At 42.1% G+C, this 19416-nt stretch overlaps 1 protein-coding gene across 1 annotated transcript; it reads left to right on the top strand.

Moving 5' to 3' along the window:
* The first annotated feature begins 822 nt into the window (after positions 1 to 822).
* Positions 823 to 19204, top strand: RIOX1 (ribosomal oxygenase 1). Its single transcript, XM_069955014.1, has 15 exons — positions 823 to 924; positions 2731 to 2931; positions 3892 to 4037; positions 5852 to 5951; positions 7489 to 7602; positions 8203 to 8309; positions 8402 to 8509; positions 9391 to 9425; positions 10038 to 10216; positions 10376 to 10480; positions 12172 to 12313; positions 12912 to 13032; positions 15072 to 15171; positions 15284 to 15370; positions 16155 to 19204. The coding sequence occupies exons 1-15, from the start codon at positions 850 to 852 to the stop codon at positions 16242 to 16244; spliced, it is 1710 nt and encodes a 569-aa protein (XP_069811115.1). The 5' UTR covers positions 823 to 849; the 3' UTR covers positions 16245 to 19204.
* Positions 19205 to 19416: the final 212 nt, after the last annotated feature.

Below are 19416 nucleotides of genomic sequence, written 5' to 3' on the forward strand. Positions count from 1 at the left end.
ATTGCCAGATGTGAATTAATTTATTTGCATCTGGCCATTTGACGCCACCTTCGCCAGTGTGGCGGGGAGGGGGTGCGGAGTAGAGATGAGCAAACCTGCCGAGGTTCGGGTTCGTATGAACATGAACCTTCGGCTTCTGATTCCCGCTGTCTGCCCGCTCCGTGGAGAGGGTGGATACAGCCGGAGGACCGCCAGGAAAACTGGGATACAGCCTATGGCTATGGCTGTATCCCAGTTTTCTAGGCGGTCCTCCGGCTGTATCCACTCTCTCCACGGAGCGGGCAGACAGCGGGAATAAGACGCTGAGAGTTCATATGAACCCGAACCTCGGCAGGTTTGCTCATCTCTAGTGTGGAGGGGGCGGAACAGGGAGTGCGGACTCTGGGTCCGCTACATTTATCATTTTTCTCCCATAAATCTCCATACTCCATACTGTAGGAGCTGCGGGGCCATTTCTACGCAAAAAACCCGGACCTAATAAATGGCCACCATTGTCTCTACATAGAGGTATCTCACACACAATTCTTTTTATATATATATTATTATTTTTCTATATTATGTGTATTGATCTTATATAGATCTATAATAAAGCCATAGGTCTAAGAAGTGTCACTAATGGTGATTGAGATATTTATTAGTCTAAAGAAATGAGACCTGAGAAGTAAAAGGACTACAGAGTAGAGCGTGTACTATGCGTACACCTGTAATGTCACAAGCCGCCACTAGATGGAGCGCTTTCCAATCGTCTCTTTGTGCATGTTTTCAGACGTTCGGTGACGTCAGGACGTAACACTGGCAACTGAAGCCCGCTACGTACGTGCTTTTTCCCTTACTGGCTGATTCCTGTATATGGTGGCTATGGCTCCCCCACGTGTGTCAGCGTTCGCTGTTTACCAGAAGGGAAAGCAGGAGACGAAGCCGCAGGTCAGTTGTAACCCGTCATACCGTGCTCTGTGCGCTGCCATCTTGTGGCAGGTTCAGAACCCACGTGACTGACGCTGGGGGACTACAAGTACCATGTACCCCTGACACATCTTCTATCAACTGGAATGGCAGAAGTTTATTAGTGATTGGCAGCATGGGGACAGCAAAAAAAAAAACAAATACCTTCATGCTTCATAATTCTGCTAGTTTGTAAAACTGCTGAAAGTAATGGAGCATTGATGCTTATATGATGGCAGAGTGTATATATATATATATATATATATATATATATATATATATATATATATATATATATATATATATATCTCATTCCCAGGAATCAGAGGCTATGTAAGTGGAGTATTGGCCGCCATACGTGTTACTGGACTCCGACCTCCATAGACGTGTATTATGGTCAGCAGGAGGCGGCCTCAGGGTTTGGTCATGTTGTGGATCACAGTGATGATCTGGGCACAGAGATGAGCACGGGTCTATGTCACAATCCAATATATCAGTTCAGTGCTCTCAGGATCTCTTTGGCTCTGTACTTGCCAAATGTTGTTCAGATGAGAATGTGAATAGTCATTGTGTACACCGATGGGGCAAATACTGACTGGTGGGAGGAACAGTTATTCCATCTAGTGAAACTATTAAACTCTGTCTTTTCAGGGTATCACATAGGAGAGTAAGTGGGCATTCACATGTTCCATGACTACAGGGAGATGTGCCATGTAACTGGGTTCAGAGCTCCCAGCAACATCATTCATTATGGTGCCGGGAACTCCAAAACTGTCTAAATCTAAGGGTAAATGTACCCGCGCACAGCGCTGGTCTTTTACTGAGTACCGTCCCTGGCTGAAGCACCGATTGATTATAATGGAGCAGCGTCACAGAGGGGAGGAGGTTCCAGTGCTTCAGCCGGGCCGATGCTTGGTAATAGACCGGGGCTGTGCATCGTCTTTCCCGCGCCAGCGCTGTTCTGTTCATATGCAACACTTAGAGAAAATGTACCTTGTGGTGCATTCGCTCTAAACTGTTTTGGAGCTCCCAGCATCACAATGATGAATGATGATGCCGGGAGTTCCGAATCCTGGTCTGTAGCACATTGTCCTTGCAAGTGCCCCAATTACGGAATGTGTGCATACCCTTTAATATAGCTGCATTTTTCCGTCTGTGATATAGGGTACTGTATGTTCACACCGAGCAAATACGGCGGAATTCCACCGTGCTCAGTGTCTCGATGTGAATGAATGAGAGGGCGCGCTGCTGCCGCTCTCCGCTCAAAGAAGTGACATGTCACTTCTTTGAGTGGAGAGCTACGGCTGCGGAGGAGCACGCGCTCTCCCATAGACGGGCTACGGCGCACTGAGGCAGGCGGGATTCTGCTGGTTTTACTCAGTGTGAACATACCCTTAGACTGCAGTCACACTTCTGTGATATATAATCTGTATGTAAGATATATATCAAGGACTGAACTCTTCACCTCTTTTGGGACTCCCTGCATCATAATTTATTATGATGCAGTGAGCTCCAAAACTGAGCTGAAGGCTACTAAACTAATACGGCTGTGTCAGTGCAGCAGCGTAGTCTGGAGCTCACTGCATCATAGTGAATTATGATGCAGGGAGTCCTGTAAGAGTTGAAGAGTTCCGCCCTTGATAGATCGGTCATCATACAGACTTTATATGACAGACGTGTTCTGATAGCACCGAGGTGTTGAGAATATGTGGCACCTTCGGAGACCTTTGCAATGTGATGTTACTTTATATATATTTTTAGTTACATGGATGTCTCCTTTTTTCTTAGCTAGGTTTGGGGAAGAAGAACAAAGGTTTAGTCTCAAAGTCCTCACCAAAAGTGCTGAAAAAGAAACAGAAGTCAAAGAGTAAAGCGCTATTAAGAAATGCTGAACACCAAGAAGATGATGGCGGCTGCTTGTTACATCCACCTATTTCCTCAGACAGGAGAAAGAAGATGAGCGGTGGGAAAGAACGGCCAACACATCAGGTAATGGCTCGTCCACAAATCCTGAAGATCATATACCTTATCATATCCCAAGGACAAATGAAATGACCAGTGACCTTCCTGCTGCTGATCAAAATATATTTATAAAAACGATAGATAAAACGAATCTGTCGCCCCCATGACTACCGAGCTGGCAGCACTGCCAAATAGACACTAATAAAAGCATTTACAACATTGTATACATTGTATACGAGGTAGTGACACCATAAAAAAACTTTTGACATGTCATAGAGACATCAAGTAATCCGACAGAATTTAGTAGCATGAAATCCAATGAGATTTATTCAAGCAACATTTACAACCACTGTGTATATTGCTTGAAAAAAATCTCACCAAATTTTATGCTACTGGATGCAGTTGGATTACTTGATATTTGATGACACACAGTCTCCTATTGCGTCCCACTTCTACTTCAGAAAAGGCATTCTCTACACTTTCGGGACTGTTGCTGTGGGGTCCAGAATGTATATCAGAAAGATGTCAAAAGTTTTTATCGGTTGGGGTCTGTGTGTTCAGACTGCGACCAATTAGGGGAGAGATCCGGGAGAAGCCACGCTTAGGGCGTTCATATCTCGACTCACATGACAAGACAGCCTCATAATGTAAGTCTATGGAGCACGTCTTTTTCACTGACAGGGTGGGGAGCAGATTGCGTGGCAGCTCATTCTATTGATCGGTCAGGGTGATTTTAATGAAATACTTTTACTACTTTCTATCCAAGAGTGACCAGCTTAGTAGGGGGCCAGGGGGTGACAGTGCGGCTCCAAGTGCCCATCCTTCTAAGAGAAGGCTGATAAGGATCATGAGCAAATCACTGTGTGTGATGGGGTGGATTATGGATTAGCCTCTCTACTAGTATTGGTTTACAAATACTGACCTGATGGTACTGATGTCTGAAAGTGGCCTTGGCCATAGTTTCATTAGAATTTTCATCTTTTTCAGGGATCAGAAAATGGCAACAAACGTCACGTGGGCCCTCCGCTAGACTCTGTACTGCAGAGTGTGAGAAAGATCCAGAACAGTAAGGAAAGAGCCAAAGCCCTGTTTGAATGGCTTATTTCTCCTGTAAATCCAGATGACTTCTTCAGGTAGGTGACCACATGTGCACGTTTCTCCCATTGTTTGGATAGTTAGAAAGATCCGATTCATTGGTCATAATTTGTGTTGAGAGGACAGTTAAACTGTTCGGGTTCGGTCACATTCTCCAAACTCGAATGCTCAGCATTTGATTCCCCACAGCTGCAAAAGTTGGAGTCCTGGAAAATATGGATACATCCATAGACTTTCTCCATGTTTTCCTGGCAGCCCAGTGCTGCATCCAACATCCCCAGTCCCCAAACTTGTTTTCTATTAAAAGTACATTAAGGGTGCGTTCACACCTACAGGATCTGCAGCAGATTTGATGCTGTGTTCAGTTATTTAAATGAAATCTGCTGCAGAAAATCAGCTGCAGATCCTGTAGGTGTGAACGCACCATAAAAGTTATATAGATGTGTCTATACAATGTATTACCATATCTGTGCGGTTCTGCCACACTGGTAGCTGATAGAAATCCAGGAAGTGAAAAAAAAAATGGCCCCTGTGCCAATTCACATTGTCTCCTGCTCCTTCTGCTATCCCACCTTAGGAGACAAATATTCCATGCCTCTGTCTCACATTGTGTGTGTTTGCTGAGATCAGGCTGATGATGCAGACAGGGGGCAGGGCGTGATGTCACAGGAGGCTTGGCTGGATCCTCCAATCCCCTGAGTGATTCACCATCTCTGTATGGCCAGAAGCAGATGCAGCACTAATTTTACTGATTGTGATGGGTGGGGTCTGTGATGATCAGCTGAGGGAAAGCATTGCATTCTGGGAAGTGCTCAACCAGGAAGGACAGAAACACAATACAGAACAAGACACCCCCCCACAAAAAACAAATGGATTTTTGGTAGTTTCAAAACTGGGATAGAAAGGTAAGTAATGCCTTAAGCTTCTGCAGAAGTTTCATTTTTTTTAAAGTGGTACTCCGGCGGGGGGGGGGGGGGCATTTTTTTTCCTCGGACCGGGGAGGAGGTGGCTGAGGCAAATGACGTCCACTCACCTCCAGCGGCGGTTCCCGCATCACGGCGCTCTGGTCCCAGGTGCCCGGCCACTTCCTGGTGTCTGACGCGGGCCGGGGACCGGAGCGCCGCGATGTGGGACCTGCCGCTGGAACTGGGGAGGTGAGTGGACGTCATTTGCCTCAGCCACCTCCTCGGTCCCAGGAAAAAAAATGCCCCCCGCTGGATTACCCTTTTAACCTCTACCTGGAGTTCCCCTTTAAAGAGGCACTCTAGGTTTTTTGCCTTTTTTTAATGCTAAATCACCACCAGCATTCTGAACCTAAGTCTTTGATGATAGGCTTCACTTTGTAGATCAGATGTCAGTCTGTCCTTTGTGAACTACAGAATGATATCATCCCACCTGTCAGCTCTCCTCTCCATCTGGTTTCTCCTTCCTTCTTCCTCTGCATTTCCCCCCCATACATAAAATAGTGCTAAAAACATTTCTGCCTTATCCTGAGACCAGGAGAGCTGTGATATAGTAGGTGAGTCCATATGATCAGCTGCAGAGGTATACAATACCCATAGCTCACACTGCCTGCTCCCTGTGTGCAGATTCTCTAGTCTGTCCTGTGAGATGCAGCCTGACATCTTCCCTCTTGTGTGGCGAACTACCATAGAGTAAAGGAGATGGGCTGGACCAGTATCATATATAGTACTCTGTAGTGTGACTTAGATTTACTTTTATATATATATATTTTATATATATTTTATATATCATTTACTGCAGTAATAAGAATCCACTCCATTTGTCCATATATAAAATCAAAAGCTTTATGGAGTCATGGATTCTTTTTTTTTTTTTTAATTTCTTACAGATGTATTTGGGAGAAGAAGCCAGCTTTGATAAAGCGGCACAACAGCAAATACTACAATGGATTCTTTTCCACTTCAGAGTTTGACCGTATTCTCAGAGAAGTGAGTTGTTGGCTTAGTACTTGGTGCTATTAACATGTAATGGTGACCAGAAAGTCTGTGCATTTTTGCTTTTAAGGGTGCATTCTCACTACAGGATCTGCAGCAGAATCGAATCCGCAGCAGATTTGAATGCTTTGAATCTGCGCCATCAAATCTGCTGCGGATCCTGTTCGTGTGAACGCACCCTAATACTGATATTGTAGAAGAGGTGGCTAAAGTTATCTGAGACCCATACTGAAAGTAATTTCCTAAAGTTGGGAGAGTTGTAGAAATGTTTGCATCAAATCTGCTGTGCGAATTGAGCCTTATACAGTGATCGGATGTAACAGGTTACGTGGTGTATCTGGCTTTACTTCATGTCTATATTTAATTTAATTTTTTTTTTTTTGGGGGGGGGGGGGGGGTGAGCAGAGAGGTTTTCAGATTGCAGCCAGTTAGGATAATGAGCTAGGAGATATGCATGGTTAGCACATTCTCTCCCAGCTCTGTGTCTTGTGAGACAGATGCATGTAAAAGGGTGTATTAAATTGGACGTTCTTGAGGGGGGAGCGAGTGTGCCGACCTTAGATTGTTCAGGCTGTCCATTGAAGTTGGCAGTGGTCTGCTGCTCCTGTTGCCCTGGCCGACTAGCCGCAGACCATAGGCATTGTGCATGTTGGCTGATCATGGCCTTTACCCGGTTCTATTACACAAAATGATTATGGGCCTAAACGTGATAATTGTTTTGTGTAACAGGGCCTTAAGTCTGTGGGGATGTGTTTCTCCCACAGACATCGCAGGGAGGGAGCATTGATTGGGTGACAGCCCCCTCCCTCTAATTACAGAGATGCTTCAGTCTCTATGGATTGTGGCTTCTGCAGCCAAGTGTCAGCTGTAATAAAAAGCAGGCACTACCTCTGTAATGTATGGCGGAGGGCACTAAGGGGATAATATTATGGCCAGTGTAATAGGAATCAATAGGGCTGACAACCTGGGCACAAGTGAATAAAAAATAAGGCATAGTGTTGGATTCTTTTTTGTAAACAAGTGCAGCTCCCCCGAGACACTTACTCTGAATAATGGTTTCATATTTTCCTATCATTTCCTAATTTTTTTCCCTTCTTTTTATCCTGGTGTCATGGAAAGTATGAAAACATACAGAATTAGCAAATGTGACTAGACAGGAGCGAGCTATTGTTCAGAAGGATGTTAGAAATGCAGAGGACATGTGGGATGTTCCCTACCATGGATTACCCATGCACATGTGGCACAGAGCCTCAGGGGGGCACAGCAGATTGTGGCATATAAGGCCAATGGAGCCAGCAAGCTGTTCTGTCTCCTTCTATCATGGTCAGAGCATCGCTGCCCACCATGGGTTAGCACATCATGTGTTATCTTATTTCTACCAGCTATCTGCCTTGTAAAGAACACTGTGTGATTTATAATAAATGTATCAACGACCTAGTACTCTGGATTATGTGTTTTTAATTATCTTATTGTACAAACCAATTCCTATTGCACATGTGCAGTACTCATGGATTTTATCTGTCTAATATAGGATAATGTGCAGTTTGGTGTAAACTTGGATGTCACCAGTTATACTGATGGTGTACGGGAAACACACAATCCTCCCGGCAGAGCCTTACCCATGGTTGTATGGGACTACTATAAGGTAACTGTATATAAGCAAAACCTAGCAAGTTTTGACCAGACCTCCATCAATTGTTAAATTGGCCAGCAGTGCTATTCCTGTTAGAGCCGCCCATGCCAAATACAACTGATTTGTATAGATATTTAGTAGAGTTTCATTTATCAATCTGTTGGGGCCTTGGCACCCATGACGTATAGTCCTAACATATATTCTCAGCTGTGTATGTGTCTATGTTCTAACTCTAGAGGATACAATTCCCCCCCCCCCCCCCCCCCCTAGATAAGATAAGTGGAGGATGCTATATACCCAGGGCCGTATTTACCATTAGGCACCCGTGGTCCGGTGCCTAGGGAAGCACCTTGCAGGGGGACAGAAAAAACAAATTTTTTTGTTTTTATTTTTTTTAGTTTCCCTCCTCCCGTTCAGACTTGTCAGTAAATCTGGTGTCTTTTCCAGGGGGGTGGGGGGGTATGGTGGTATTGGTCAGGTCTGGTATCGCCAATAGGTGCGTGAAGATGGGGCGTCTTCAGGTTTAGTGCCTAGGGCAGCAAAAGCTGTTAATACAGCCCTGTATATACCCCCTGGCGATACTGTAACCTGTGTTTTATTGTGTATTTTCAGAATGGCTGTTCATTGAGATTACTGAATCCTCAGAGCTTCTCTTCCACGGTGTGGGGTGTTTTGTCTGTGCTACAGGAACTTTTTGGAAGCATGGTTGGGGCAAACACGTATGTACGCTGCTTAACTCTTTGTTGTGCATGTTTCCTCCCATGTGCTTTATAGTCACATTGGATTATTGATCCTCCTCCCCCACACACAGGTACCTGACCCCTCCTGGGACGCAGGGGTTTGCACCACATTATGATGACATTGAGGCCTTTGTGGTTCAGCTGGAAGGCAAGAAACACTGGAGGGTCTACAATCCAAGGTTAGTGCTAAGGCTGTGGTAAGGCAAAGGAAAAGAAGATTTTTATTTGCATTGTTTTCTCAGTAAATATGTTGGTCAGGTAATCTGGAATGAGCTTATCAGAACAGATTTTGCCTATCCACAAGAATACAGGAGGAAGCCCTCTAAAACACAACCAGCATTTACTACTTCTATTTTACTTTTTCTTTTACATATGGGTGAGTGTCCCCTTTAGGGCACCCCCTGAGTGCCCAGAGTGGTGAATATCTGTTTGGGAAATCCTGTCTTGTCTATATACTGATGTTACCCATTGCTGTACTACTGTCTGTATTGATAAGAAGAGCTCTGCTGGGGACTGATCTGTACAGAACTGGAAGTCTCGGCTTACTTTTAGGCCTAGTGGCCAGAATGGAAACTGAAAAGTTTCAGTTTAGCATAAAAAAAAACTTGATTTTAATTATGACAATAGGTCATTTTCTGATGACACGTTGCCTTTAAAGAAGTCCAGCGTTTTTTTAAAATCTGGCAGCCGACAGGGGGGGGAATTTGATCAGGAGTATGAACTTACCTCCCCCCGTGCCTGCACTAAACGGTGGGACCGGCCTTAGGAGCCCTGCCCCTAAGGCATTTTCCCCCGAGTTGTGATGGTGTCCTGTTCCAGCTGATGGACTGGCCGTTCAGCCAATCGGTGACTGGAGTGGTGTCACTGACATGAATATCCAGGACTACTAAGCTCATGCACATAATGGAGAGGACTACTTTTTGTCCATGTCATTCAGGAGGATATCTATGAAACAGCTGCACAGTTTTATTCTACCCTTAGATAGAACAGCATAAACATACTGACAGTCTCTTTAATGCAGTTGAGTTAATGTAAGCTGTTTTTTTTTGTTTTGTTACAGGAACTCATCAGAAACACTTCCCCAGTTCTCAAGTGGTAAGCCTGTGTTACAGCATGGATGTTACCACTACTTTACTACTAAACAACTGTAGCTTACCATCGCTAGCAAAAAGTGTATTACTAGTAGGGTATAATAAAAACAGGTAATGTGGAATAAAATCACTTCATATCTTGCTAAAGATAAAAGCAAGGACCTCCTGCACATGGCCTGTAGTGGTCTTGCAGTCAGTGAGGACATTAACAAGGACAGATGACCTATAGAGTGTTATCCGCAGGCCAACCGCAGTCATGGACGCACAGCTATAGGAGCCCATACCACAAATCAGTATAATGCCTAGTCAGGATTATTGCAGTCTGGGAAAATACACCATGGAAGCCATAGTCATATGCATTGGCCCATAGGATAATCCATGAGTCCTATGTTATAGTCGTGTTCAAGTGGCTGAACAGGTTTTGCTTATTCTCAGGAGCAGTTTGTGGGGTCTACGTAGGTTCTTTAGCCTTGTGAAGGGTCTGCACTTGCACTTAATTTGCAATAATCTATGTTGTAAGTTATATAAATTGTACGTTGTGCCGTCAGCTTGTCTATCTATGCACAGCAGCTGTTTCCCTCTATAATAATCATATACTGATATCTTTTACCTACAGTCAATTTCAATGACGGACACATCGGGGAGCCAATTCTAGAAACTGTTTTGGAGGCTGGAGACTTGCTGTACTTTCCTAGAGGGTTTATTCACCAAGGTGTCTGCCTCCCTGATGCCCACTCCTTACATATAACCGTTTCTTCATTTCAGCGAAACAGTTGGGTCGATCTGCTGGACAAAGTAAGGATGGTGCAGCTAGGTCCACAAGTGCTACATAGATATGCCCTATATATTTCACTTTTCTGGGTGGTCCCTCACTGGAGAAGTCGGCCCATGTAACCTGGTTGTGCTTCTTCATATACAATTTCCTGTCTCCTTTGTAATGACCTTTTCTTCCAGCTCCTTCCAGCAGCCCTGCAGACTGCTGCCGAAGATGATGTTGAGTTTCGGAGGGGGCTTCCTCTGGATTACCTGGATTACATGGGCGTACAAAATGCTGAATCGGTAAGTAGTTTTTGTTTCTGTTTCTACCTTGAAAGCTGTCTAGTCTCTAAGTCATTAGAAGGAACTCCGCCTGCTAGTTACTTTTTTTTCCTCTTGTGGTTAGAAATAAAACCATAAGACAGTGTCCTGAGGAGGAGGTAAGTGCCCGCTGTTAAGTGGAAATTGAAAGCCGCAGGTAGCCGCTCACACCGGACCATTTGTTGTGCTGTGAACTATTAGGTGATTCAAGGTTTCTTAAGTGTCTGAAACTTATAAAGGTATCCCAGTCTAGGAGACTGCATTTTAGTCTGTGAGGGTGTCAGTTTACAGTGTTTCTCAGCAAACTAAAGTGTTTTTATCAGTTTCACCTGTTTTCTATACAGTGGGGCAAAAGTATTTTAGTATTTTGCAATAAAAACAAAAAAAAACCCTAACATATATCATATATTCTTTAGCATTTACATTGATCAGGATTCTATATGGATATCTAGTGATACTGTCATTTTATAGTGCTAGGACTGTAAATATATATATATATATAATTTTTTTTTTTTTTTTTGTAAATCACTGTGGTCCACCCACTTGACTTAGCATACAGAGACCAGGAATTCGCATAAGTAAATAAAAAGTAATCCTCAAACGTTTTCCTCTAAATGACATATCGGCTCCTTCTGCCCTATGGCATGCTAATTGCACTTTGTGTATTTTTAGTCTGACAGATTCTATTTAACCCCTTTCTACTGATGGGCAACCTTTTAAAGCGACTCTGTACCCACAATCTTTCCCCCCCAAACCACTTGTACCTTCAGATAGCTGCTTTTAATCCAAGATCTGTCCTGGGGTCCGTTCGGCAGGTGATGCAGTTATTGTCATAAAAACAACTTTTAATCCTGCAGCGCTGTTTCTAACGGCCTGGGCTTACATTTGTATATGCATTAGGCTGGCACCCCCTCTTCGTCCTTCCTCCCCACCCTCCTCATCATTAGGAATGATCCAGGAACATTTACTGCTGTTTGAGCTTTGCACAGGTGTATTAACGATCCAGCCCATGTTCATTATACACACAGGTGGGGAATAGGAAACAATCTGCCGGGAGCATTCCTAATGATGAGGAGGGACAGAGAGGTTGTACCAGCCCATATACAAATGTAAGCCCCGGCCGTTAGACACAGCGCTGCCGGATTAAAAGTTGTTTTTATGACAATAACTGCATCCCCTGCCGAACGGACCCCTGGACAGATCTTGGATTAAAAGCAGATATCTGAAAATACAAGTGGTTTTGAGGGGGGGGGGGGGGTCAGATTGTGGGTACAGAGTCGCTTTAATTAGCGCACATACTTGGCAGATGTGAGGGTCATTCTTGGGCCTGTTGGCAACCTAGCAATGCCTGCATGTGCATTTTGAGGGGGCTGTCAGGCTGATAAAGGGCGTTATTTACTTGACTGTGGCATCTAAGGGGTTCAATGGTTGGGATTAGAGACAGTTTATGCATCATCCATATAATGTAACTATATGTCAGATTAAGGCTAATCAACTTAAAACCTTTTACAGTATTCTAACGAAAGTTTCTGGGGGTGTTTTTATAAACATGGCCATGTATGTCAATATAACAAATGCCGTACCAAGGTAACAGACACAAAACAAAGAAACAAATGTCATATCAAAAGTTCTAATAAAAAATGCAGTGTTCACTTTTTTTTTTTGCTATTTAGTTGGACCCACGGAGAGAGAACTTCATAGAAAAGGCTCAGGAGTTGATAAGGAAGTTGGCAGAGTATGCACCCGTCGATGCTGCTGTAGATCAGAAGGCCAAGGCATTCTTGCATGACTGCTTACCTCCTGTACTCACACCTGGTATGGCTTAGTCATGGTTAGGATTTGATTGGCATTCCCTAGATCAATATTATAGTGTGACATATTAATTGCATACAATTTGTTAAGTAGCTGATCTTAGTGTGAAGTCTGATCATTTCCATCATTTTCTGTCCTGCACTGGAAAGAGGTGACAGCTGTAGTCTGGTTGCTACAAGCAATGGACCCTCTTTTGTCTGCGTTTTTTTTTCTGCTATCATCTGGTGACCATTTTAGTCTTTTCAAGTACAATAAAGAACCATCACTAGGCACAAATTACCACAGTTGGGGGTGAATTCATTGTATTTGCAGAGCTCAGAGGTTTGTTAAACTCAAGTGTCGTAAATTTCATAGACCTTTCCCCGCAAATTCTTGCAATGGAGGGAAAAATGTGCCCTAAAAATTCACTCCAAAAGCAGATTTCATTGCAGATTTTAGGCCTTTTCCACGGTTTAGTTTATCTGCAATGTGTGAACATAGCCTTATGTAATATGCAGCATATTACTAGAGAAATGTATGTGGCCTCATGCTACACTGCTAAACCCTGAAATATTCATTAAATCTTTCCCATTGTTCCCATGTTTTTGCCTCCCGCCTGCAGCTGAGAAAGAGCGCAGTGTATACGGAGCTCCAGCCAGGTGGGAGAATGGAGACGTGAAAGACGGCATCATACAACTTGAGAAAGAAACACGGATACGGTTTGTGAGAGGCGGAATAGCAAGGTCAGTCTGCTTCACATATTATATGCCAGTTTCTTATAGCCATTGCTTGCCTTTACTGAAACAGTGCATGCAAATGGTTAGAATTATTCTGCAGTATGCCAGAACTAAGCCAATTATTTGATAGTGTGAACATAGACTAGATAGTGTAAAGATGTGCCAGTTTTTCAAACAGCCTGAACCCCTTAGATCACTTCCATCATTTGTCGGCCACAGGTCTCCCTGTGTAATAGGGAGCAAATTTTTTTACTAAGAAGAATTAGACAGGTTTTTGATGATCTTCCCCATAGTGTTAGGCCTGTTTTTTTGCGGCACATTACTAAGTGTGTAAGAAAAAGGATAGCAATTGTGGGATGATACAAAGCAATGGACATAGAATCTGTGTGCAGGAAAAGGATAACTGCAGACTGTTGGAAAGCGAGGTATTTGTACACTAGATGGGCCTGGAATGGTGCCCACAGACTGTGTTGGTCTAGGCATTTCTGTACAGCATGGCATGCATTGATTTTGCTATAGTAATTCAATTATTTATGTATATGGCAGGAAATATTGCTATAAGAAGATCTAATTTAGGAGCTGATTCAGATGTGATATTGGCATCTAGACATATAAATAGACTCTGAACTGAAATAAAGTATTGAGAACAGGAACAACAATGTATTTGTGTAAATGGCTCCTTCCTGAAGAACAGTTTATTTTTTACCCTGGATTTTCCACCCATCCTGGAGATATGCCCCATGTAGCAGCAAATACTTATCACATAACCTCTAAGATGTCTTGGCACATATATATATATATATATATATATATATATATATATATATATATATATATATATATAGTGGTACCTTGGTTTAAGACTTGGATTTAGAGTGTTTTGGTTTAAGATCTCAGTCTTTCACAATTGTGACTTGGTTTAAGAGCATTGCCTTGGTTTAAGAGCTCCCTGTACTGGGTGGGAGGGCGAGTGGGGGAGGGGCATTGTCTGCACAGGGTGTTCTACAGCCCTGCACTCTGACCCAGGAATTCTTCCTCACCTTTTAAAATCATAGCAGATTTGCTTCAGGCTGGGGCTTACATCAGGGGACAGGACTGTGGAGTGAATCTCTCCATAGCTGTAACCCCTCTCTCCCCGGACAGAGAGTGCTGCTATACTTTGCCAACATCTGCCCTGCTTATTCCTTCCTGCTCCCTGTGGTCTCTGTCAGTCCTTGTGTTTCCCATCCTCGCAATTATGGGGATCTGCAGTTCCATCCTGTATCTACAAACTGCGCCTGTTTTTTCAGGTTTATGCACATACTATAAATTATACACCACATGCTGATTGCTATACTGTACAGTAACTTATAATATCACATATTCAGCTGTTTCTAAATGTTTGTTTTATTTGTTTTACATGTTATTCAGAATAAAAAAAAAAATCATTATTTTTGGGGTGTGGAACCAATTGTCTGCATATCAGTGATTTCTTATGGGAAAATTTGCTTCGGTTTAAGAGTGGATTTGGATAACAAGCGCGGTCCGGGAATGAATTATGCTCGTAATCCAAGGCACTATTATATATATATATATATATATATATATAATATAATAGTGCCTTGGATTACGAGCATATTTCATTCCAGGACCGTGCTTGTTATCCAAATCTACTCTTAAACCAAAGCAAAGTTTCCCATAAGAAATCACTGAAATGCAGATAATTGGTTCCACACCCCAAAAATAATGATTTTTTTAATTCTGAATAACATGTACAACAAATAAAACAAACATTTAGAAACAGCTGAATATGTTATAAGTTACTGTACAGTATAGCAATCAGCATGTGGTGTATAATGTATAGTAAGTGCAAAAACCGGAAAAAACTGCAGCAGTTTGTGGATACAGGATGGAACTGCAGATCCCCATAATGGCCCATAATATATATATATATATATATATTTTTTTGTAGCTCTCTGTCACTACTATAAGACTTTACTATGATAACAGTAATAGGATCCTGACGTTTCCGTCTAGCAGTCTTATACCCTAAACTTTACTTTCAGGTTGTGTAGTGAAGGAAACGCCTGTTTACTGTATTACACCACAGATAACTCCAGAGTGTACCACAAGGAGGAGCCAAAGTCTATTGAAGTGGATGCTGAGGTAAGAGAATCAGTTTCTTAGGCTTCAGGAGCTGCTTCCTTCAAGCTGGAATCATGTGCACTCACTCAGTCTGAATGTTTGAGCATCAACAAGGTCACTTTTTCCATTTCAGCACGTGGATGCAATCGAGTATCTCCTCCACTGTTATCCTCAGTATGTGACCATAGAAAGCCTTCCCTGTAAAGACCTGGATAACAAGGTAGACATTGCTGATTTTATTCCTTATAGATACTATTTGCTTATTTATTTTTACCTTTTGTTCTGAACTGAGGTTCAAGTGACTTAAAGGATTACTGTCACCATTAAAGCGAATGTACCAGCAGGTACATCAATAGACCGGGGCAAGGATGCCGTTGCCGTGGTCCTTTTTTTTTTTTGAACCACGGCCCGGTTCCCAGGCACAATGCCGGTCTACTGGCCCAGACCATTTTTTTTTTTTTATACAAACATGATGGATGAGAGAACAGAGATAAAAATACTTAAGAAATCCTCACTTAATAGGTATTATCCATGCATCCAGTTTCCCTTTAAAAATAAACTTTCCATATGTCCTACAGAACCTAGAGGTTTCTCTTCTGGGTATTCAGACTTCTACTGATCACTATATAGAGCCATCTTGCTTTGCTTTCATTGCATGGGCTCCTTTGTACGCCTGAGGAGCCCATCTTATGCAACAAGATGGATAAAGCAGCAATCGGTTGTTTCTATCTCTCTTGGGCCATTGAGGTCTGAAAACTTGGATCCTGACTGTTAAAAAAACAAAACACTTTTGGCATGTGGAAATCTTTTATGTGACAGATACTTTAACCTTGTAAACCTGAAACAAAGCATACTTGAGTTCTCTTCTCAGGGGGTGGCTTTCCCCCACAATCCGAGCTTCTGTTTTGGTGGGTGCACACACCAGTGTAGCTTTTTTAAATAACAGAATAGAAAAATCTTTATTTTAGTTTTTCCTTTTATTGTATTAATATTTTTTTTCTCAGCTTGCTGTGGCCGACATGTTATTTGAGAAGGGTCTGGTAATCACCAAAGAGCGTCTGACTCCAATACTGAGTTCTGGAGAAAATGAGTGATTAGTATTATGGAAGACATGTCTGGAGAGACTGAAGACAAGGTGCCCTGCCTCCCGGAGGTTCTGTGCATAGAACACTTATAACCTCAGAATGTTTAGGAGGAGGATCGCCCACAAGACAGCAGTATATAGATTTAATTTTTTTCAACAAGTAAATCCTCTTGGACAACCTGATGTCCTAGTTTTGCTCATCACTCTTACAGCTATAAGGAATAATGCTAATAAATGATTTCTTACATCTAAGGCTAACTCAGGATGTTTACCTCAACTTTAATTGAATTTGTCTTTGAAATGTAAGTTTGAGGAACTGTTCACAATGATGATCTTTTATAGGCTTAAAAATATTTTTATTATAAATTATATGATTATTATAAAACAGGTTCACATATTCTTATCCTGTGACGGCTTTTTATGGCAAAAAATTCATTTTTCTTTTAAACAAAACTATTCTGCTTTCAGTCGTGTCCTGACCAGGAGTATGTGGAAACCTGACCACCCCACCCCTAGATGAGCATGTATAATAACGGACACCAATATTATGGGTGTTATGGCGTTGGGTCCTCTTTCACAGCAGTAACAGCTTTGCCTTTTAACAAGATTCTGAACTGTCTGTGGAAATTTGTGCTAAAGAGCATTTAAAAGATCAGACACTGATGCTGTGTAAGGAGGTTATAAAGGAATTTGGGTTTGAGGTCACTTGAGATCCTCCACAACAAACAGGATACACGATCCATCTACTTGTGCGGAGAACCATAGTCATGGTGGAACAGGAATTGTGCCTTCCCCAAACTGTTCCTACAAAGTTGGAAACATCCAATTGTCTAATGGTGCGTTTACACAGACAGATTTATCTGACAGATTTTGGAAGCCAAAGCCAGGAATGGATTTGAAAAGAGAAGACATCTTAGTCTTTCCTTTATGATCTGTTCTCTGTTTATAGTCTGTTCCTGGTTTTGGCTTCAAAAATCTGTCAGATAAATCTGTCTGTGTAAACACACCATTAGAGTAAGGGGCCTAGGCCAAACCTGATAAACAGCCTCCTTACTACATTTAACACAGCAGATACCAGGCATCATTCTGGGAGCACCCAAATTCGCGTGACTAGTGAACATGTTTCCTCTGATCCAGATTACATTGGCAGCATGCTCCAGCTGATGCTAATGGTGTGTTTACACAGGCAGATTTATCTGACAGATTTTGAAAGCCAAAGTCAGGAATGGATTTGAAAAGAGGAGAAATCTCAGTCTTTCCTTTATGACCCGTTCCCTGTTTATGGTCTGTTCCTCGCTTTGGCTTCAAAAATCTGTCATTAGTCATAGTGATTTAGTATACATAAGGGTGCCTTTACTCAGACATTTATCTGACAGATTTTTGAAGCCAAACCCAGGAACAGACTATAAACAGGTCATAAAGGAAAGACTGAGATTTCTCCTCTTTTCAAATCCATTTCTGGCTTTGGCTTAAAAAAAAAAAAAAGTCAAGATAAATTTCTTTGTAAAGGCACTCTTATGCTGCGTTTACACAGAGATTTATCTGACAGATCTTTGAAGCCAAAGCCAGGAACAGACTATAAACAGAAAGAGGTCATAAAGGAAAGACTAATACTTCTCCTCTTTTCAAATCCATTCCTGGCTTTGGATTAAAGAATCTGTCAGATGAATCTCTGTGTAAACACACCATAAGTCTGCTGCTGGAAACCCATTTCTAACAGATTGTAAGGTGGTTTGAGTGTCATAAAGGACTAAATAGGGTTCAGGAGGGAAGTATTTTAAGTAAAAGACTACTCAAGAACAAGAGGTTAGTTGGGGGAAAGATCAGAAGCAATGTGAGAAAATATTACTATACCGAAAGAGTAGTAGAGGCTTGGTACAAAGTTCCAGCAGATGTGGTTGGTAAATCTTCAATAACAGAATTTAAACATGTGTGGGATAAACATATATCTATCCTAAGATAATAAGAAGGGAAATACTAAAATGGCAGACTAGATGGACCCAGTGGTATTTTTCTGCTGACAACCTTCTATATGTTGTGCTGGGGCATTTTTTTTTGGTGTCACATCATTTAGTCATCCCAAAAGTAATGAAGATGGCACACCATGCACTCCTACATATACTTCCACTCCATAATAGTATGTAGGGACATCCTGCAGACTCGAAATTTTACAAACTGGCAAAGGAATCTAAGGTCCTCCTAAGAAATACATAAAGAGGTTATCAAGGATGACAAAAAGTTACTTTCTTGCAAAAACAGCATCGCACCTGTCCACAGGTTGTGTGTGGTATTACATTTCAGCTCCACTAACTTCAATGGAAGAGATTCAAAATCACACCCAAACTGAGGATGAATGTTGCTGTTTCTGAAAGTAAATGGACATATTTTTTTAAACCTGGATGACCCCTTTATACATAAGGGAGGGGGATTTATCAAGACCAGCGTGCCCAGTCTAACATATTTCTATACCTCTCGACCCCATGCTGAATTTACTAAAAGGTGCATACCTCTCAGTAAGAGGTCATTCACGCATAAACAACATACTCTCTGTGCACCGACAGTATTATACAGACTGGACCTCCAGAGCTGAAAACATCATTCGTTATAATAGCGAGAGTGCCAAAACGGTTTAAATATTCGTGCACGGACGGTTATTTGCACGTGTGCATGGCCCCTAAATCCATCGAATTTCAGGCTAATGTACGGCAACTGCAAAAATTACACCAGTGATTTTTGCTATGATTCACATCTGCTAATAGGTGTAACCGTAATAAGTCCGGTGCAGGAGCTCCTCCCCCATCACGAAATGGTTTGTGTATGTGATTCAACAACAAAAAATGCTGTATGAGATATGCTGTGATAAAGTCTGTTTTGCACATGATAGCTTTTGAAGGATGTGGTTATGTAAAGTGTAAAATTTTATTTTTATGTTTCAATATTAAATAAAAAAAAATCTGCTCAATTTAATAAGTGTCTTGGTGGGAATATTCTTTTGAGGGAAGTCCGGGTAAAAGAAATGTATTGCTTAAATTCTAATTAAAACAAAATACCAGTAACCTTTTTTTTATTTATTTTTCTGTGTATTACTATGGGGGGCAGCCATCCTGTCTGAGATTCTCTACAGCAGCCCCAATTAATGGAAACTATAGTCTAAGGGTCCATTTACACAGAAAGATTATCTC

Source organism: Dendropsophus ebraccatus, chromosome 15, assembly GCF_027789765.1.
Source record: "Dendropsophus ebraccatus isolate aDenEbr1 chromosome 15, aDenEbr1.pat, whole genome shotgun sequence".
NCBI lineage: Eukaryota > Metazoa > Chordata > Amphibia > Anura > Hylidae > Dendropsophus > Dendropsophus ebraccatus.

Coding starts and splice junctions, on each gene's coding strand:
- RIOX1 (XM_069955014.1), top strand. CDS start 850: ATGGTGGCTATGGCTCCCCCACGTGTGTCAGCGTTCGCTGTTTACCAG. Junction 4,038..5,851: donor AATCCAGATGACTTCTTCAG/GTAGGTGACCAC, acceptor AATTTCTTACAG/ATGTATTTGGGAGAAGAAGC. Junction 8,310..8,401: donor AGCATGGTTGGGGCAAACAC/GTATGTACGCTG, acceptor CCCCACACACAG/GTACCTGACCCCTCCTGGGA.